Raw genomic sequence first — 22,559 nt, 5'->3', positions numbered from 1 at the left:
TAATTGATGAGAGTAATCCATTTTTAACATGTATTTTAAAGGGAGAATTGTGTGACCAACTCAACTAGGCTTCATAATTGAGGTAAGATCCTCTTATCACGCATAATTAAACACAAAACCCAATGGAAGAATAGAAATTGAGAGGAAGGATATTGTCTTTAAAAAATCCCTAAAATACCCTTGACTATTAAATGAAAAAACTAATTGGTCACCTCATTTTCTCATTCTCTTTTTTACTCTTTCATTATTCTCTCACCTATTTATTAGTGGGACTAAGTTGAATGATTTCCCAATCATTTTTCTCTAACAAATTGAACATGAGAGATAAATGGTTAAAAATTATTATTGTCAAATGTATTTTTGAAATAAATAATTTTTAAATACCTCATCAATTTTTTTCAAACATACATAATATATAATAAATATTTTTTAAATACCTTGGAAACTTATATAATATATAATAAATATTATTCTTTATTTCAAACTTGCATTATTTCTCATAAATATTAAGCAATTTTTAAACACCTCATAAAATATTAGTATTGTTTGTTTGTTCTAACTTGCAAATTAGACATCATTATTTTTTTTTTCAAACATATAGAATTTATAATAAATATTTTTTAAATACCTTAAACAAATATTTTTAAAAGCAAAGAAAGTCTTGAAGCATTTACATATGGATAAATAACATCCATTAAGTTCTTTGATGATAGTTCATTTACTTGAAGTAGAAAAGAACCTCTTATGTCCTAAAGAAGATAATGAAGAACTACTTGGTCTAGAAGTACCATATTACAGTGTTAGTGGTGTACTAATGAATCTTGCAAATTATACACGACCAAATATTACACTCCTTGTTAATTACTTGTGAGATGTAATTCTACACCAACTCAGAGACATTGGAATAAAGCCAATCATGTACTACAATAACATGAGTGTATGTTATTCTGAAGGATCAAAATCTTAATTGATTGAATATGTAGATCCTGACTATCTTTTAGACCTCCACAAAGCTTGATCTCAAATGAGGTATGTATTTATATATGGTGGTACGATAATATCGTGGAGATCAATAAAGTAAATAATGAAAACATGCGGATTACTCTCCATCAGAGGTAATACTACTAAGTTAATAATGTTGCATGCATTGCACAAATTAAAGAATAATAAATTAAGGGTGATAGAATTAAGCATATATCGCCCAAGTCTTTTACTTTCATTAACTCCAGAAGAGTGATGAAATTTCTATTCAGCGAATAAGATCAAGTGACAATTTAGTAGGTCTATTCACAAAGGTATTGTCAATTACAATACTCAAGAAGCTCATTGGAATATGCTGACTTAAAGATTCCCATGTTGTGCTACTAGATAAAATATAATCATGTCAACATGAGGGGGAGCTAATTGATAAGAATATCACTACACTGCACTCTTTTTTCCTTCTTCCAGGTTTTGTCTCATTAGGTTTTACTAGCAAGGTTTTTAACAAGGCAGTTGTAGTAATCCAAAAAAATATTGTACTCTTTTTCTTTCACTAGGGTTTTTCCTGGTAAGTTTTTAATGAGACATATTTTTATGATCATCTAAGGGGGAGTGTTATAAAATATGAGAATTTATCGGATTGTGGGGACTTGTGGATGATCATCCATATTGATGTATATCTCTTTATAACTTCCTATAAAAGGGAGATACCTCTAATGAAAATTCATATCGTTCTCTTCCTACATTCTATTATGCTTTTCTTTGAATGTCTTTGTTTATTCCCCCTTTTTTTTTCTTATTCTTTTATTTTACAACAAATATCTATATTTTTATAATATTTATAAAAATATATATATAATTTTTTATTATATTATATTATTAATATTCATATTTTATTAAAAACCTTTTATTTTTAATTTATTTGTAATTAAAAAATTGTTTTTATTTTTAACAAGACATGAATTTAAAAAATTTAGTTTACGTTATATAAATTGAATTTATAATTTGTACATTTTACAAAATAAAAAAAATATTTTTAAAAACAACTTATCTAAAAAGGTTTTTAACTTTTTAACTTTTTAATTTTTAAAAATAATTTGCATTAGGGAATCAAAATACCTCACAATTAAATCCATTGAAATCATTTCTGATTTTATTCTCATCATAATTTAAATTATCCAAACATAGGAATCAAGAAAGAAAAAAGAAAAATGTTCATTCTCACTCTTCGTTCTCACGTATCAAATACACAACATTACACACAACAGTCCCAGATTGTTTTGGGTCCTACCAATATATTTGATTCCACAACTAAGTAAAGTGAACATGGGAATAAGGAAAAGGGAGTGAGTCCCTACTTTTTGATTCCTAGTGATAGAATCAAATTAGTAAACATGTCCTTAAAAGTCGCGGAATGACCTAATAGTCTTTGGTTTTGAAAAAATTGTGGAAAAACTATTGGCCGACAAGGTGTTTCCTTCAAGTTTCTTTTCCCCATGAAAATTGCCTTTTAGCATCAACCATGAAAAAGGCATTCAACATGTTTGTGAAAGAATAAATTCTAACTTTGTAAATATGAACTATTAAATGAATGTAGAGGAATTTAAAAACAATTAATTTTAGGTTTTGGGTTTGTTTTTGTAAAATTTAATACTTATTAGTGAATGACTTAGGTTGGCATTAAGTTAAATTATACTTAAATTATTGACTTAAAATTTATTACTTAATTTTTATTTTATGTATTAAGATTATTTGATAAAATTAATTTAAAAATTTATTCTAAATCATTAAATTGATATATTTATTCTTATAAATTATAATTAAGGTAAAGGAGGTCGAATTACAATAGGGGTTATGAAGTAGTACAAAAGATCATAAAGATAACTAGGATAAATAAAGCTAAAAAGGTAAAATAAAGTTGTGTGTATTTAAGAATAAATTAATTGTTTTTACTTATTACTTAAAGTTGGTTTTGACTTTAAGTCATATCATTAAGTTATTTTACTAATCATACTTAATTTACTTAATAACTTAATTTAAGTTATTAAATTGATTTATCAAACAACCACTTTGTCTTATTCTTTACTTTTTTACATTAGTTAAGAAATAAAGCAACAATTATTATTTTAACATAAACTAAATTGTATGATTTATGAGAAATACTATTTTCTTAAATAGAGCTTGAATTCTTTCTAGAATAAATAAAAAAAATCACTCACCGATTTGTTAAATCTAGTTTTTGAATTTGTTTTAAAAGTAATATAAATCCTAAATTATGTCAAAATATCAAATAGGATTTTTTTTTTGTTAAAATGAATGGACAAATCCATGTGATAAGTGTAAGAAGAAATTGAATATATCCAGATATATCATATAAAAGGTATAGCTAATGAACCCTTGAATTTTTTTATTTTAATTTTTTTTTGTAGATATTTAGGGTCTATTTGATAACTATTTTCTAGAATAGTTTCTTGTTGTTTAGAATAAAAAAAATAGGAAAACACATTTGACAACCAAAAATTATTCATAACTGCACGCCAAAATAATAAAATATATTAAACTAAAACCCAAAACTTGTTAGATAGCTTGTAAGTGAGTCCATCTACAATAATGATCAATTCAAGGAAATTAAAAGGTTGTCTACCTTATTGTTTGACCATTTATAATCTTCTTTGATCTTCTGCCCATCCATATATATATATATATATATATATATATATATATATATATTCACTTACTAAAAAGACAAAAAGGTTTTTTTAGATAAAACACATCCCCTTCATAATACATACATATATACCATATAGTAACAATAATAATCATAACAATAACAACAATAATAACACTAATAATAATAAAAGATTTTTCAAATAATTTTCTTTGGATGTAACTACTCAACTTAGATTTCTATGATGATACATGGCCAACCAAGAGTCTCAGTGATTATACATTAATGCCAATTTCCACATTTTCTTAGCAAACCTCATAAACCCAATACACTATATGCTTGTATCCCTATTGTAGATCTTAGGATTCTATGCACAAGCAAATTAAAGTTTATAATGCATGAACTTTAAATCCATTAAGAGCACTTACTATCTAACATATTAGTCAAGTTTATCACTTTATGACAATCATTAATTTAAGTTGAGAGCTCAAACACTCCTATAACTAAGTCAAGCCACACTATAAATATAACAACCACTCCTATAGTTACCATTGCAATTGCCACTTGGTTACTACAGCGATGATGAAAACCTGAATGTGATTGTTTATGCAACAAAGGAAAAGTAAAGGCTACTATAAATATGTGGTTTTATAATAGGATTTATAGAGGGAGAAGGAAAAAGTGAGAAAATTGTTATGCCAATGGAAGCATCAATGTCAATGTCAAAATATTAATGGAAGAACATAAAATAAAACATCCTCATATAAAGGTACATGAGATTTTAATGTGGTTCGGCAAACATTGCCTACCTTCATTAATGAGAGATAACATTTCACTATACGATAAGGAATATTATAGAAGATAAAAATAGAAAAAACTATTGGGTCTCGAAACATCTCACTTGTCTTCACTCTTTGTTTCTACCCTAGATTGTAAGCCTTTTTGCTCCTTCAGATGTCTCTCACTCTTCCTGACATTTATACCTTGGTGAGACCTCTTGCTCCATTGGGCGTCTCTTGCTTTTTTTTTCATAGCTTTATCCACCATGTATAGTCCTCACAAGCCCATTTCTCTCTCAAAATTTTCTCCCCTCATGACCTATAATATTTACAACAATATTTCTACTAGCTTTTCTTGTTTATAAGAAATCTAGTTATAATGACATAAATTTAGGAAATATTCTACATAATATTCGTTTTACAAAAAAGTATATATTCCAATTAGGGATTTGAGACACCTCCCAAATATAGAAAGCCAATCATAATGAAGATTACTCCAAAATATTCACGGGATTTCTTGTAGTACTCTTGTACTTTCAATTGACATCCTAGAGTTGACTCTCTTGATTTTCTTAACGATCATAGTTGATTGTTCCTTATAGTCAAGGAGAAAAATATTGGGATATATCGACGATATATCGCCGATATATAGTGTATCGGGAGGGGTCGACATGATATTTTGTGGAAAAAAATCGAAGGGGAGATATTTCCGCAAAAATTGCCAAAATATCGGTGATATATCGGCTCAGGGAGATAAATCGGCGTTTTTGTGAAAAAATCGCCTCTGGTGGAAAAATATCGGCGATATATCGGTGATTAATCGGAGATAAATCGCCGATTTTTTGGCGATATTTCCCCTCCTTCATGCAGCGTGATCTGACGGCCCAAATCACGCCCGTGTTGATCCGATGGCCTAGATGTGATTCCAACGGTAATATGGCAATCCAACCCCCAGATTGCTCCCAGTTTTTTATCCAATGGCAAAAATTGATTTTCAACAATAAATTAATGTTCCAACGGCTATTTTGGCTCAAATTTCTTCTATAAATAGCCCAAATTTCATCCATTTCATCCATTTTTGCTTTCATTCTTCATTTGCTCTCTCATTACTCCAATTTTTATTAAGGTTGCTCAATTATTCAATTATTTTAAGGTATGCTTGTTTTAAATTGTAATTAATTTTGTTTGCAATTGTAATTAATTCACGTATTTTCAATTAATTAGTATGTTTGCAATATGTATGATTTAATGCTATTTTTACATTCAATTGTAATTAATTTTTATATTTTTATTAAATTAACTAAGGTTAATTTGATTATTTAATTATAAATTGATATGTTTATTTTAGATGATTATTTGTGATTTATTTTCACATTTAGAATTAAATTAAACTAGTTAACTTAGCTAAGTTATTTAATTAATTTAATTAACATTTTAAATTATTTAATTAATTTAATTAACATGAACTAGTATATTTTGAATATGAAATATGTTTATTTAATGAATTTAATGTGCACAAATTATTGATATTTAATGAAATGAAGTATTTTATGTGACTTTATAATGAGAACAATTACAAAATTAACATTTCTTATAGATCGACATAATGATTACATCTAATATTGCAAATTATATCATATGTATATCAAATTTTTCAATAAAACAACTTTAAAATGTCTATTATACTTCTAATTATATTATTATGGGGTTTTCCTTGCATTTCCATGAGTTTTTAACAATTTTTAGCCTACCGATATTTTTTTCCAAAATATCCGCCGATATATCTCCGATATATCCGTGATTACCAATATTTTCATCCTTGCTTATAGTTTGAATGCTTTCCTTTAACAATGACATCAAGTTCACTAGATAATTATCTAACACTGTTATTAATTTTGCTTTGAATTCTAAAGCATACAGAGATCATGTTCATCCTGTATTGATTAGGCAACGTGAAGGTCTATTTCTTCCATGTGAAATCAACCAAAAGATGTATAATTGCCGACACTTCTTTTTCAACCAAAATACAGAGATCATTTTTCCTACTTTTTAATATCATTGGACTCCAAAGAAGCATTCATTAGAGGCTCTCTATTTGATTTCTCTAAAAATGGCTTTGCAAGTAATACAAGTTCATCTGGTCACGATCATCATCAGCATCATCTCCTTGGTATTCTCATTGAAGGAAACGAAAGCATCCACAGCCAAGCCTGGTTGCCCAGAGACATGTGGGAATCTTGCCATTGTTTATCCATTTGGTATTGGAGAAGGTTGCTACCTTGACAAACGTTTTGAGATCACATGCAACAACTACTCCAATCCTCACCCTGTTCTCCGCCTCGACCAGAAAAAAGAAGCTGAAGTTTTGGATATGTCTCTGGAACATGTGAGAATCAGAGATTGGACTTCGCCTCTTTGTTATGCCAATAACGCATTGGAAGGGAAAAGCTATGCCCAGTTCACATTAGCGCCCCCCATGGAGCCTTTCAGTTATTCCCACACTGAAAACAAGTTGATAGGCATTGGGTGTGACATATTTGCTTACATCGGCGATTTCCATAGTACAAATTCCAGCATCAAAAACTTCATCAGTGGATGTGTCTCCGTCTGCAATGGTCAAGGCTGGTCTTGGATTGATACTAACTACTCCTGCTCTGGCATTGGCTGCTGCCAGACTACTTTCCCTAATGATCTTCCCAATTTTTATGTACGGGTTGGTAACATGAGCATCTGGCAAGAGGCCAGGGACTGGTCCTCCAATCAATGTGGCATTGTCCTCATTGCAGAGAATAACTTCTCTGGATTCCACCAATTTGACATCTCATTCTCCAATCAAAACATGAAGTACTTTTATCCTGCAGTGCTTAAATGGGAAATCGGGAACAAGTCCTGCCATGAAACACAAAAGAGAGGAGATTATGCATGTGGCCGCAACAGTCGTTGTGTTAATTCCAAGAAAGGCAGTGGATATAGGTGTCTTTGCAATCCAGGCTACCGTGGGAACCCCTATCTTCCAGATGGCTGCATAGGTATGTTTCTTTACTCTTGGCTTGGCATTTGGATGTATTGTGTCGCTACAACTTTGGTGACATCTCTTATTATTGGGGATCCCTCTTGTATAGGTTTCTTCAGCAGCAGTACTCCCACTAGAATTCCGAAGTAGAAATCATATCAATCTTGTATTTTGAAATCCCCTGTTCAGAAAGAAGAATAAGATGCTTCTCTAAGAATATGGATTTATCCTGTTTGGAACTAAAAGACTGGAACTTTTTCCTTTGACACAACTGCCATCAACACTACCAATAGTAATGCCTTTGGCAACAATTACTATTTGATGTTTAGAGGGTGTTAGATAAAACTTAGGTGTTTATTTTTTTGGTTGAATAGAAGAAGTCAAAACATTTAGCTTTTTTTATTTATGTAAAAGTAATATATTACTATCAAGCAACATAAATAAAACAAACCTATTGATAATAAGTTTATTTTAGTTCTATTGATTGATATTAATAAGTTACTTTTAACTGAATAGAAAAAGTCAAATATTTTGGTTTTTTCTATTCAGCCAAAAAACAAATACCACCTTAGTATTTATTACTTAATGATTTAAGTTAACTTTTTATTAAATTATTCTTAAGTTGTTAATTTAAAATTTATTACTTAATTTTTAATTTAAGTATTAAGATTATTTAATAAAATTAAAATTTATTTTACATCATTAAATTCTCATATTTATGTGCTTTAACTTTAATTAATATTTATTTTCATTAATCTTAAATAATAAATTTGTTGGTCAAAAATCCATATTTAAAATATTGTTGATACATAATATAAGTACAAAACATTTATAATTAAAAATGAGTCATGGATGCAAAATTATGATTGTAAAGTATACTCTATCTAATGTGAGAAAATATGGTAAAAAAAAAATTGAGATCGAATAAAATTAACTATTTTGATTTAATATTTAAAAATTAATTTTAATTTTAAGCTATGATATTAAATTATTTTATCAAACATACCTAATCTACTTAATAAGTTAAATTAAGTTTTTATGTCATATAATATTAAATCATTAAATTGAGTTGATATTAAGTCATTAAGTTGAGGTGGTTTATCACACACCCTCATAGTAATTCACGAAACACCAACTCTACCACTTCCATGGAAGCAACACCCCTTCTTTTCCCCATCCCTCAGATTGAGGGACATCAACTGCATCACCCCACCACCTCTACCACTGTGATAGGAGCCCCAACCCAACAATTTCCTATTAATTAGTTATTTTACTAATTTTTTTGTGTTCTCAAAAGATGTTGATGAGTGCATGGAGTCAAACAATACTCTTTGCCAAAAGGGAGCTGTTTGCATTAACACAAATGGTAGCTACTACTGCAATTGCTCACCTGGTCACTACAGAGATGATGCCAAACCTATGTATGAGTGTGTACGCAACAAAGGAAAACTCAAGGCAGCTCTTCTTGTTTCTTCAGGTATAAAATTTTCCCACTGTCTCCCTCTTGTTCACCCTCTTCTTTCTCTTGAGTTTGTCGTTAGTTACGTACCTTTGTTGCTTATAAATGCAGGAATAGTAGTCACTCTTGTTCTTCTCACCCTACTTGCTATTGGCTTTTGGTTGAATCAAGAACTTGAGATGAGAAAGAAAAGCAAACTCAAGCAGATGTCCTTCAAGAAGAATGGTGGTCTTCTACTGGAACAGCAAATCTCTTCAAGTAGTATAGGAAGTAGGGTTGAGAAAACAAAACTCTATACCATAGAAGAGTTGGAGAAGTCAACAAACAATTTCAATGCAGGTAGAGTTCTTGGAAAGGGAGGTCGTGGTAAAGTATACAAAGGGATGCTATTAGATGGAAGCATAGTGGCCATTAAGAAATCAATTGTAGTTGATGGAAGGCAAGTCGTTGAGTTTATCAACGAAGTTTTCATTCTTTCACAGATTAACCATAGGCACATAGTGAAACTGTTAGGTTGCTGTTTGGAGAGTGAAGTTCCTTTACTGGTTTATGAATACGTCTCCAATGATACTCTCTCCCACCATCTCCATAATGAGGACCATGCATCAACATTGTCTTGGGAAGAGCGCTTGCGAATTGCAGATGAAATTGCAGGAGCCCTAGCATATTTACATTCATATGCTTCTACAGCTATCCTTCATAGGGATATCAAGTCTAGGAACATACTGCTGGACGAGAACTTCAGGGCTGTGGTTTCTGATTTTGGACTTTCAAGGTCAATTGCCCATGAAAAAACACACTTGAGCACATTAGTGCAGGGCACATTTGGTTACTTGGATCCAGAGTATTTTCGGTCGGGTCAGTTTACAGACAAAAGTGATGTATACGGGTTTGGGATGATTCTTGCTGAACTTCTCACGGGTGAAAAAGTGATTTGTTCTAGTAGATCTGAAGAGAGTCTAGCAATTCATTTTAGATTGGCAATGAAACAATATTTCCTGTTTGAAATTCTAGACAAGGTGATAGTGAACGAAGGTCAGGAAAAGGAGATTCTTGCTGTTGCTAAAATTGCTAAGAGATGCCTGAAGTTGAGTGGGAAGAAAAGGCCAGCCATGAAAGAAATAGTAGCAGATCTCCACCAATTGAGGAGGACTATGAAGCAGCCATCACTTAAGCAGACCTGCTAGGACAACTGCCCTGTAAGTGGAAGGTACTCCTTTTCTTCTGCATCCACAAGTGCAGTTACAGAAGAGTATGCACTTCAAGGCTAGGAGTTTCCTAGACCATATTCCATGACTGCTGAACGCGTCAATTGGATACCGAAAGGTTTGTGAAACCAAGTTCATGTATGTTTCTACTGTCCACTTATCTAATGGCTGGAAAATTTTAGGCTCTATGACTTCGACTCCATTAATATTACATGTTCGAATTTGTTGTTCTTAATCTGTAGATGTAGCACTTTCACATTTGATTTCAATTTCTGAACCTGTTTTCATTTTTGGAGCTTTGGGCAAATCCTTGGTACTCCAGCTGAGAATTGATTTCCAAGATACACATAATGATCTAAATTGACCAGCTATTCAATCACATGAAACGGAAATTTACCCATTTAATCCATCTCAACAGATTTAGTTCTTCTCTTCTCTCTAAAGTCCCCTTAAAATGAGCTGTTCATCTATAAGACACTAAAGAACACTTACCAAAGTCTCATTAGACCTTAAGGGCCTCAACTTGAAAGTCTTGAGCCAAACCACACTCCCCGAAGTCGAAAACCAACAACCACTATTTGAAAAGCATTCAAACTCGCCAATTTCATATCATATCATATTAAATCATTAAATTGAGTTGATATTAAATCATTAAAAACATATCATGTATGTTTCTAGACCATACATGATATGTTGTATGTTTCTTCCGCATCCACAAGTGCAGTTACAGAAGAGTATGGTGTAGGAACTCAGTGAGTGGAGCTTTAAAATGGAAAAATATGGATTATGCAGGAGCTAGGTACTATAGGTGATAGGCCTGGGTGGACAGACTCAGCAACCTTTTGACTGGTTTAGCATCATAAATGTTCTTTGATAGAATGCCCTTAGAGCAGAACGAAAATTTTGTCTCTAAAATTAAATATGTATAAGCGTTGTATTTTTGCTATATTATAAACTAAAATGGCATCAGATATGACTCTCAGCTTATCATAAAATGATTTGATGAAACATCTAAATGGTCAGTCATGTTTTGAACTACCTTGAAGAGATAATAAATGGAATGAGAAAAAGAAAAAGGGGTTTACAGTACTTCAAGGGTTATCTTACTTTTTTCCTTTTGAATTTCGTGGTAGAGTACGAATAGTGTGGCCTCTCTAGACAAAAATATGATCCATGCTCATAAATTATTATTTGGCTTTTATATGTATTAGTTTATATATATATATATATATTCTCCTTTATCCTTCCATATCACATGATTTTTAAGAACCAAGAATGCATTTGGAATCAACTTTCTTTCTTTCTTTCTTTTTTTTTTTAAAAAAATCTTGATTAAACTAGAGATAGAGCAACTGTCTCTAAATCAAGGGACTATGAAAAAACCATAAGATTTGAGGAAGATGAAATGGAAAATTTTGATGAGCTTGTTGAAAATGGGAGCCCATAAAGTACTGGCTCATAGTCGTTTTTACACAAAGGGAAAGTGGATTGTAACAATGGTTCTTGGTCATGACTCAAACGCCCTTAGGAGCCCATGGCTCACACAAGGCATGTTTTGCATTGTCTTCGAGGCCAAGGTTTTGAAACGCCTTGTTGGACCAAAACTCTACCAAAAAGGTGTTTTGGTCATGACTCAAACGGCCTTAGGGGCCCATGGCTCACACAAGGATTATCTTATAAAGAGAAACAAATAGAGAGCCTCTAATACTGATCAGACATTGAGAAATATTAGATGTCTCTCATTATTATATTAAAGGGTATCTTCTTTATAAAAGAAAAGGAATGCCGCATTTGCGAAGTTGAATTCCCAGTCCAGCAAGAACTTGGCACCCGTTTGATTTTAAAAAAGGAGTTTGTCGGCAATGATACATCTTTATTGAAAGTGAAAAAGGAGACTCCTTTACTTTCACATGGCAAAGATAAGATCTTCACATTTTCTAATCAATAGATGACAAACTTGTCATTTCTTTATGGTTTAGAATTCAAAGGATAACAGTGACTACTCTTCTAGATAATTGTTAGTGAATGAGAGACCAATTTAAGTAAAGATAGGTATAAGTGAGACGAGATATTTGAAGAATAATAGAACTCGATAACATTGTTAAAGGGAAAGCACTAAAACTATAAGGAATCTCACTCATTGCGTATCTTTAATAAGTTGTATCTATGTTAATACATAAGTAGTGTACTAAAGTGACCAAAGTTTTTATTTTCGATGACCATGATGCATAGCATTAAGCGTATGGAGGAGTTCATGGTTATCAGTTACTTTCAAACAAAAAAATATGTCCACATTCACCAAAAAGAGTAGGCTATCTCTTCCTGTTGATTGCAATGCATAATTGTTATATTGTTTAGTGTGACTTGACTTGGTTATAAGAGTCGTTGATCTCATAAGTTATGCTTTCAATTTATTCAACAAAATAACTTTAAAATGTTTATTATACTTTTAATTTCATTTCTAAGAGTTTTATTTTATATTTTTATAAGTTTTGATCAACATAAAAAATGAGGAAAAGAAAATGGATCCAGTCCACTTGCATAATAATAAGAAAAAATAAAATAAAATCCCAATGACAATAATGAGCAACACAGTCACTTCGTGGCAAACAAATCCATCTCCAATTGTTAGCATTTTTTCACTTGTAGAATCAAAAACTAACATAAAAGAAAGTAAAAATGAAAAAAAAAAAAAAAAAAAGGAATCAATCAATTTATTTGTCCCAACAAAAAAATTATATTAGACAGATTCATAATATTATACTTGAAAAATTAAAATGAGAGTCCAATTCAAAAAATAAATAAAAGGAAAAATAAAAGTGGTAGATGAAAATGAAGAGACCATGAAAGTTAAAGGAGGGAAAGAAATGAGAAACCAATAATTAAGAGAATGAGGAAAGGTAAAGGAAGAACCAAAAAATGAAGAAAACTATAAATCGGTGAAGATTTTGAAAAAGCAAATGATTACAAACCATTTGAATTTAGTAAAAAAAAAAATGGTAATTTGATTTGAAAGAATGAATTCATAAAATTGAGTGGAATGTATTCAAAATTGAAATAAACTCAATTGGCGAATGGAAATTGCTTGTTTGGGAGAGCATATGGGGAAGTTGGACCTTTATGTAACCTAGGGTTTTTATCTATCTATGGTTGGTAAAGGAACTCGAACTTGGTAAATTGAGAAATCGAGTCAAGAAGTGGAAGGAACTCATGTTTCTAAATCTTATGTCATAATTGGACTAGTGTTGTTGGCTTGTAAATTAAATAGAGAGATACAAGTGTTGTTGAGTTTTATCGTTGACGATGGCAGATCATGAAATGAACATGGTAAGTATGTTATGGTTTTATGGGTTGGTGTTGGATTATTTATTTATTCATTTTTATTTTTGGTTTGGCAAGCTTTGTTTGGGCTAGATGGGTAGGTTTTGATAAGTTGTTAAGTTTTAATTTTTGGGCTTGGATAGGCTGATGAGATGTTAGGTTGTAGCAGGTTTTAGATTAGGCCAAGCTACATTGGATTGTTTTGTTGAGTAAGAGTAGTTTTGAGATTATTTAGTAGAGTATTGGTATTTTCAAGGAAAAATTTTTGTCCAACACCTCATACTTTTAATAGTAGTATAGATTATTAAGGAATTGAACTTACATGATATTCCGCTAAATGGAACGCTCATTCACATGGTGTGGAGGTGAGAATAATCAATCCCATTCTAGACTAGACTAGTTGTTAGTGTCAAAAGAGTGGAAAAATCATTTCAATGGTCATTTTCAAAGTGTCTGACTGCAAATAATGTTGGGTCACTCTCCTATTTTACTTAATGACAATAGGATAGGAAGGGGGGAAACTTCCTTCAAACCTGAAAATATGTGGTTAAAAATTGACTGGTTCAAAGATCTAGTGAGCTTGATAAAATTGAAAATTAAGTACTAAAAATTATGAGTTACACAGTATAAATGCTAATTAAATTGATCGAAGTGAAAAACATTTGGTATCATTTTTGTTTGAGGTACTAAATTTAATTTAATTTTTTGATAATGAAAATAATTGAAGACTAAAAATTATTTATTTTAAAAAATTAACCATATACTCATTATGTGACATATTTTAAAATATTCTTTCCAAATTCTATATAATGATCAATAAAATTATCATCTGACATAAAAGTATCATGTGTTTTGCAATTTTCTTGACTAGTAAATGATTCATTTGCAATTTGTTCATGTAAAATAAACATACAAGTGCATGGATTAAATTATGTTCCAAAACATTTAAATTTTATAGATACTAAATGTTTGCTAATAGTTTAAGAGATATAAAATTATCATTATCAAATTCACTGAAAAATGTATTTAACTATTGTTGTTCCAAGGTAGATGTATTGCTACACAAGAAATAAATTTATAATTTTTATATTAATTAATTTATAATTTATAATCAATGATGATCATAATATACACAATAATAGAAAAAATATAAATAATAATAATAATAATAATAACAATGATTTTTTTTTTCCAATAAATTGTACCTTATATATATATTTTTCTTGTTATCTCGTTTGAAATTATAACCAACAAGAAATTTTGGTACTCTTTAATAAAATCCTTTTAATAAAAGAGAAATTGTATAAACCAATCAAATCGACTTCACTTAGAATTTTAATTTTGCTACATTAAAAAATTAAAAATAAATAAAAATAATTATCATGATATCATCTTTTTCAATAAAAATGTATAATTATTGTCCTCATCATGATTCCAACACGCATTGTTTGATCATAAGAAGTCAAAGAGCCAATAAAAGCGAAAATGAAAGAAAAATAAATAAATAATGAAAAAGAGATTTTTTTATTTCTATTATATTGAGCTTTTTTATTTTTTGTTTATTTTATTTTATTTTATTTTTATGTTAAATCACATAGGATTTGGATTCTTTCTTGCTTTCTTTCGCTTGCTCGCTTTCTTTGTCTCAACAACTTTGTCATGGGCCATGGCCCCGCCTTCTTTAATAAAGAAGATTCCCTTCAATCTAATAATTTGATGCATCCAACTCTTCGAATTGTGAGGCACATTAGATTTAATACTGTTGTGTCTCTTCATTATAAAGCCCTACAGTTTCAGAGCTGAATGTAATACCCCGTAAAATGGTTATGCAAATGATACAAGTTCTTGCGTTCACCATCTTGATCAGCATCATCTCCTTGCTATTCTCATTGAAGGAAACAGCAGCATCCATGGCCAAGCCTGGTTGCCCTGAGACATGTGGGAACGTCAGCATCGTTTATCCATTTGGTATTGGCAAAGGTTGTTTCCTTGACAAACGTTTTGAGATCACATGCAACAATTCTAGTCTGCCGCATCCACTTTTCCACGTGGACGAGGAAAATGAAGCTGAAGTTCTGTATATGTCTCTGGAGTATATGAGAATCAAAGATTGGACTTCCCCTGTTTGTTATGCGAATTACACATCAGAAGGACAAAGTTATGCCCTGTTCTCAATTGCGCCGATGGAGCCTTTCAGTTATTCCCACACTGAAAATAAGTTCATTGGCATTGGATGCGACATATTTGCTTATATTGGCTATTCCAATACTACAAATTTCATCAACAAAAGCTACATTAGCGGGTGTGTCTCCATCTGCAGTGGCCAAGGCTGGTCTTGGCTTGATACTAACTATTCTTGCTCTGGCATTGGTTGCTGCCAGACGACTTTTCCCGTGGATCCTTCCATCTTTGAGATACAGAGTGGTAAGATGAGCGCCAGGGCTGACAGCTGGGACCGGTCCTCCAATCAATGTAGACTTGTCCTCATTGCTGAGAATAACTTCTCTGAATTCCACCAATTCGACGTCTCTTTCTCCAATGTAAACAAGACGTACTTTTACCCTTCAGTATTGAATTGGGCAATAGGAAACAAGTCTTGCCACGAAGCTCAAAAAAGAGGAGATTATGCATGTGGCAGCAATAGTCGCTGCGTTAATTCCAAGAAAGGCAGTGGATATACTTGTCAATGCAACTCAGGCTACCGTGGGAATCCCTACCTTCCAGATGGCTGTGGAGGTATATTTCATTACTCTTGGCTTGATATTAGGATGTATAGTAGCACTAGCACTTTGGTGTGATTTCTTGTTTTGAGGGAACCCGGCAATCCCTCTCCATAGTTTCATTCTCACTAGCATTCCAAAGTAGAAATGATATCTTGTATATTGAAAGCGCCTGTTCAGAAAGAAGAATAAGATCCTTCTTTAGGAATATGAATTTATGGTTTTTGAAACGAACGACTAGAATTTTTGCCTTAGACCACAATTGGCATCAACACTGCAACTAGTAGGATTCTGTTATAAGACAACAAAACATGATTTCCACACCGTTTCCAATTAACATTAAGAGCACAACCACAATCTCACGCTTAGTCATACCTGAAACACAACCAACTCGACCACTTTGATATATTCCCACTTAAGAATATCAGATTGAGGGACACTGTGATAGGAGCTTCAATCCAACAATTTCCTATTAATATGTTTCTTTTTCTGGCTTCTTAAAAGATGTTGATGAGTGCATGGAGTCAAACAATACTCTTTGCCAAAAAGGAGCTGTTTGCACTAACACGAATGGTAGCTACTATTGCGACTGCCCACCTGGTTACTACAGAGATGATGACAAACCTGAATATGAGTGTGTACGCGACAAAGGAAAACACAATCCAGCTCTTCTTGTTTCTTCAGGTATAAAATTTTCCCACTGTCTCCCTCATGTTCACCCTCTTCTTTCTCTTGAGTTTGTTGTTAATTACGTACCTTTGTGGCTTATACATGCAGGAATAGCAGTCACTCTTGTTCTTCTCATCCTACTCGCTATTGGCTTTTGGTTGAATCAAGAACTTGAGAAGAGAAAGAAAAGCAAACTCAAGCAGATGTCCTTCAAGAAGAATGGTGGTCTTCTACTGCAACGGCAAATCTCTTCAAGTAGTATAGGAAGTAGCGTTGAGAAAACAAAACTCTATACCATAGAAGAGTTGGAGAAGGCAACAGACAATTTCAATGCAGGTAGAGTTCTTGGAAAGGGAGGTCATGGTAAAGTATACAAAGGGATGCTATTAGATGGAAGCATAGTGGCCATTAAGAAATCAATTGTAGTTGATGAAAGGCAAGTTGTTGAGTTTATCAACGAAGTTTTCATTCTTTCACAGATTAACCATAGGCACATAGTGAAACTGTTAGGTTGCTGTTTGGAGAGTGAAGTTCCTTTACTGGTTTATGAATACGTCTCCAATGATACTCTCTCCCACCATCTCCATAATGAGGACCATGCATCAACATTGTCTTGGGAGGAGCGCTTGCGAATTGCAGATGAAATTGCAGGAGCCCTAGCATATTTACATTCATATGCTTCTACAGCTATCCTTCATAGGGATATCAAGTCTAGGAACATACTGCTGGATGAGAACTTCAGGGCTGTGGTTTCTGATTTTGGACTTTCAAGGTCAATTGCCCCTGAAAAAACACACTTGAGCACATTAGTGCAGGGCACATTTGGTTACTTGGATCCAGAGTATTTTCGGTCGGGTCAGTTTACAGACAAAAGTGATGTATACGGGTTTGGGATGATTCTTGCTGAACTTCTCTCGGGTGAAAAAGTGATTTGTTCTAGTAGATCTGAAGAGAGTCTAGCAATTCATTTTAGATTGGCAATGAAACAAAATTTCCTGTTTGAAATTCTAGACAAGGTGATAGTGAGCGAAGGTCAGGAAAAGGAGATTCTTGCTGTTGCTAAAATTGCTAAGAGATGCCTGAAGTTGAGTGGGAAGAAAAGGCCAGCCATGAAAGAAATAGCAGCAGATCTCCACCAATTGAGGAGGACTATGAAGCAGCCATCACTTAAGCAGACCTGCTAGGACAACTGCCCTGTAAGTGGAAGGTACTCCTTTTCTTCCGCATCCACAAGTGCAGTTACAGAAGAGTATGCACTTCAAGGCTAGGAGTTTCCTAGACCATATTCCATGACTGCTGAACACGTCAGTTGGATACCAAAAGGTTTGTGAAACCAAATTCATGTATGTTTCTACTGTCGACTTTATCTAATGGCTGGAAAATTTTAGGCTCTATGACTTCGACTTTATCTAATATTGCATGTTCGAATTTGTTGTTCTTAATCTGTAGATGTAGCACTTTCTTATTTGATTTCAATTTCTGAAGCTGATTTCATATTTGGAGCAATAGTCAGTCAGGAAATGAACTTTTATTTCAATTTCTGAAGCTGATCACTAAACACTACTATCCCCTACCACTCAAACCTGTATAAAAAATTCATGCATGATTAATTAGTACAAAATATTTGGGCAAAGAATGGTACACATAATAATCTAAATTGACCAGCTATTCAATCACATGAAACGGAAATTTACCCATTTAATCCATCTCAACAGATTGAGCAACAGAATGGTCCCCTTAAAATGAGCTGTTCGTCTATAAGACGCTAAAGAACACTTATCAAAGTCTCATTAGACCTTTGGTAAGTGTTGAGCCAAACCACACTCCCCGAAGTCGAAAACCAACAACCACTATTTGAAAAGCATTGAAATTCGCCAATTTCAAGCAAAAACACTTCCTTGGGTGTTTTCAAACAGCATGGCAGTTTGTTATGACCAAAACACCTTTTTGGTAAGAGTTTTGGTCAAACAAGGAGTTTCAAAACCTTCGCCGCCCAGACAATGCAAAACATGCCTTGTGTGAGCCATGGGGCCCTTGTTACAATCCACTTTCCCTTTGTGTAAAAACAACTATGAGCCAGTACTTTATGGGCTCCAATTTTCAACAAGCTCATCAAAATTTTCCATTTCATCTTCCTCAAATCTTATGTTTTTTCATAGTCCCTTCACTTAGAGTCAGTTGCTCTACCTCTAGTTTAATCAAGATTTTTTTTAAAAAAAAAAAAAAAGAAAGAAAGAAAATTGATTCCAATGCATTCTTGGTTCTTAAAAATCATGTGATATGGAAGGATAAAGGGAAATATATATATAAACTAACACAGAAAAGCCAAATAATAATTTATGAGCATGGATCATAAAGTTCATTATGAATTGAGAAATATTAATAAAAAACAAAATCTATTAATTTCTTTTGCCCAAAGCTAAACAGCACAGTTACAACAATTTAGGAAATTCCAAAAAAAAATAAAATATCAATATAACCACAAAAAATTAGGAAATTCCACAACAATTCAGGTCTCAAATGGAAAACATTAAATGATTCTCCGTGATTTCATGGGTTTTGTCCCCAAAAAATGGCTCCACAACAATGGGTTTTAGGTGGTGAAGATTCAACAACATCAAAATGAGGAAAAGAAAATGGATCCAGCCCACTTGCATAATAATAAGAAAAAAAAATTGTCAATGACAATAATGAGCAACAAATCTATCTCCCATTGTTAGCATTTTTTTTACTTGTAGAATCAAAAACTAACATAAAAGAAAGCGAAAAAGAAAAAAAAAAAAAAAAAGGAATCAATCAATTTATTTATCTCAACAAAAAAATTATATTTGACATATTCATAATATTATACTTGAAAAATTAAAATCAGAGTCCAATTCAAAAAAAATAAATAAAAGGAAAAATAAAAGTGGTAGATTGAAAATGAAGAGACCATGAAAGTTAAGAAGGGAAAGAAATGAGAAACCAAAAATGAAGAGAATGAGGGGAGGTGAAGGAAGAACCAAAAAATGATGAAAACTATATATGGTTGCAATTGTAAATGTTACATTATAAATTGGTGAAGATTTTGAAAAAGCAAATGATTACAAAGCATTTGAATTTAGTAAAAAAAAAATGGCAATTTGATTTGAAAGAATGAATTCATAAAATTGAGTGGAATGTATTCAAAATTGAAATAAACTGAATTGGCGGATGGAACTTGCTTGTTTGGGAGAGCATATGGAGAAGTTGGACCTTTATGTAACCTAGGGTTTTTATCTATCTATGCTTGGTAAAGGAACTCGAACTTGGTAAATTGAGAAATCAAGTCAAGAAGTGGAAGGAACTCATGTTTCTCCGAGCTTTCGTCATAATTGGACTAGTGTTGTTGGCTTGTAAATTAAATAGAGAGATGCAAGTGTTGTTGAGTTTTATCGTTGACGGTGGCAGATCATTAAATGAACATGGTATGTACGTTATGGTTTTGTGGGTTGGTGTTGGATTATTTATTTATTCATTTTTATTTTTGGTTTATCAAGCTTTGTTTGGCCTAGATGGATAGGTTTTGATAGGTTGTTGAGTTTTAATTTTTGGGCTGATGAGATGTTAGGTTATAGCAGGTTTTAGATTAGGCCAAGCTACATTGGATTGTTTTGTTGAGTAAGAGTAGTTTTGAGATTATTTAGTCGAGCATTGGTATTTGCAAGGAAAATTTTTTGTCAAACCCCTCATACTTTTAATAGTAATATAGATTATTAAGGAATTGAACTTACATGATATTCCGCTAAATGGAAGGCTCATTCACATGGTGTGGAGGTGAGAACAATCAATCCCATTCTAGACTAGACTAGTTGTTAGTGTCAAAAGAGTGGAAAAATCATTTCAATGATCGTTTTCAAAGTGTCTGACTACAAATAATATTGGGTCACTCCTATTTTACTTAGGATGGAAAGGAGGAAAACTTCCTTCAAAACCCAAAATATGTGGTTAAAAATTGACCAGTTCAAAGATCTAGTGGGCTTGATAAAATTGAAAATTAAGTACTAAAAATTAAGAGATACACATTATAAATGCTAAATTGATGGAAGTGAGAAACATTTGGTATCATCTTTGTTTTAGGTACTAAATTTAATTTAATTGTTTGATAATAAAAATAATTGAAGATTAAAAATTATTAATTTAAAAAAATTAACCATATACTCATTATATGACAAATTTTAAAATATTCTTTCCAAATTCTATATAACTTAATATATTGATCAATAAAAATTATCATCTGACATAAAAATATCATGTGTGTTGCAATTTGCTTGACTAGTAAATGATTCATTTGCAATTTGTTCATGTAAAATAAACATACAAGTGCATGGATTAAATTATGTTCCAAAACATTTAAATTTTATAGATACTAAATATCATTATTGTTGCTAATAATTTCGGAGATATAAAATTATCGTTATCAAATTCACTGAAAATGTATTTAACTATTGTTGTTCGAAGGTAGTTATGTATTGCTACACAAGAAATAAATTTATAATTTTAAATAAATGATCATAATATACACAATAATAGAAAAATATAAATAATAATAATAATAACAATTTTTTTTTAAAAAAAAAATTGTACCTTATAATTTTTTTTTTCTTCTTGTCTTCTTTGAAATTATAACCAACATGAAATTTTGGAACTCTTTAATAAAAGAGCAATTGTATAAACCAATCAAATCGAATTCACTTAGAATTTTAATTTTGCTACATTAAGAAATTAAAAATAAATAAAAATAATTATCATGATATATACATAATGACTCAAAATTTTAAAAATAAATAATATGAAAAAGTAATTATTATAAATCAATTAAACAAAGATTATTTAGGATTTTAATTTTATTATATTGAAGAATAAAATTGAAAGGTTCTATTTTAAAAGAAATTCATTAAAAGTGAATATCATAAATCAATTAAAATAGACCTTTTTTAAGTTTTTATTTTATTGTATCAAAGAATTAAGAATATAAATGTTTTAATTTAAAATAAGTGTTTTGATGTAAAGAAATATTTTAATTTGAAAGAAGTAATTTAGTTTTAAAGATGTAAACTTTTACAATAAAGGATTTAATAATAAAAATCATTATTTTACAAAATATGGTATGGAGTAAAAAAGTTATAAAATTTATAATCCACTAATTATGTTTTTTGTATAAGTGATTAGGTAGATCTCTATTGCTAAATGAAAAAGTAGTCTTTTTAAGTCATCTTTATTTTTAAGCGACTTAAAATTTGCTTTTTATAAGTGGGATCCACCATTTTTCACCATTTAGAGGTTAGTTGTTTTATTGAATAGCCTCTTAATAAGGGGATAGTGGGTGAGATACAGGTTAGTTTAGTTGGTCTTTTAGCTTTATTTTGGTTTCCAAGTTAAAGGCTTTGAAGGTGTGGAATCATGAGGTGCTTGGAAATGCATGTCTCACTAAAAAAGGAGACAACTTTTAAAAAAGAAAGGGCTTTTGGGATGTAAAAAAAGTTACGCATAATGTGGATGGAGGACTATTATAAGTGGGCCTTATTGCAGGAGTCTTAATGGAGGCAAAAATCTAGGGAACTTGGTTGAGTGAAGGGTGCTAGAAATACTGAAAGATTGTATTGTATTTTCTGAGTGAAAGAATATACATCAGTGCCTTTATATAGGAGGCATATGTGTGCGGTACAAGTAACCTAACTGGGCCTAAAGCCCATAACATAATATACCCTTAATATACATTA

The 22,559-nt window shown here is 31.5% G+C and overlaps 3 protein-coding genes across 3 annotated transcripts; all 3 read left to right on the top strand.

Moving 5' to 3' along the window:
• The first annotated feature begins 6,538 nt into the window (after window positions 1-6,538).
• Window positions 6,539-7,591, top strand: LOC117923088 (wall-associated receptor kinase 2-like). The gene is made up of 2 exons (XM_034841336.1): window positions 6,539-7,457; window positions 7,551-7,591. The coding sequence occupies exons 1-2, from the start codon at window positions 6,539-6,541 to the stop codon at window positions 7,589-7,591; spliced, it is 960 nt and encodes a 319-aa protein (XP_034697227.1).
• A 1,161-nt stretch (window positions 7,592-8,752) lies between these two features.
• On the top strand, window positions 8,753-10,087 carry LOC117923087 (wall-associated receptor kinase-like 22). The gene is made up of 2 exons (XM_034841335.1): window positions 8,753-8,918; window positions 9,012-10,087. Exons 1-2 carry the CDS (start codon window positions 8,753-8,755, stop codon window positions 10,085-10,087), a joined length of 1,242 nt encoding a protein of 413 aa, XP_034697226.1.
• A 5,174-nt stretch (window positions 10,088-15,261) lies between these two features.
• Window positions 15,262-18,002, top strand: LOC117923086 (wall-associated receptor kinase 2-like). The gene is made up of 3 exons (XM_034841333.1): window positions 15,262-16,165; window positions 16,654-16,833; window positions 16,927-18,002. Exons 1-3 carry the CDS (start codon window positions 15,262-15,264, stop codon window positions 18,000-18,002), a joined length of 2,160 nt encoding a protein of 719 aa, XP_034697224.1.
• The last annotated feature ends 4,557 nt before the right edge of the window (window positions 18,003-22,559 follow it).

Source organism: Vitis riparia, chromosome 10 (genome assembly GCF_004353265.1).
Source record: "Vitis riparia cultivar Riparia Gloire de Montpellier isolate 1030 chromosome 10, EGFV_Vit.rip_1.0, whole genome shotgun sequence".
NCBI lineage: Eukaryota > Viridiplantae > Streptophyta > Magnoliopsida > Vitales > Vitaceae > Vitis > Vitis riparia.
Note: the sequence above shows the minus strand (reverse complement) of the source record. Positions and strands in the feature narration are given on the sequence as shown.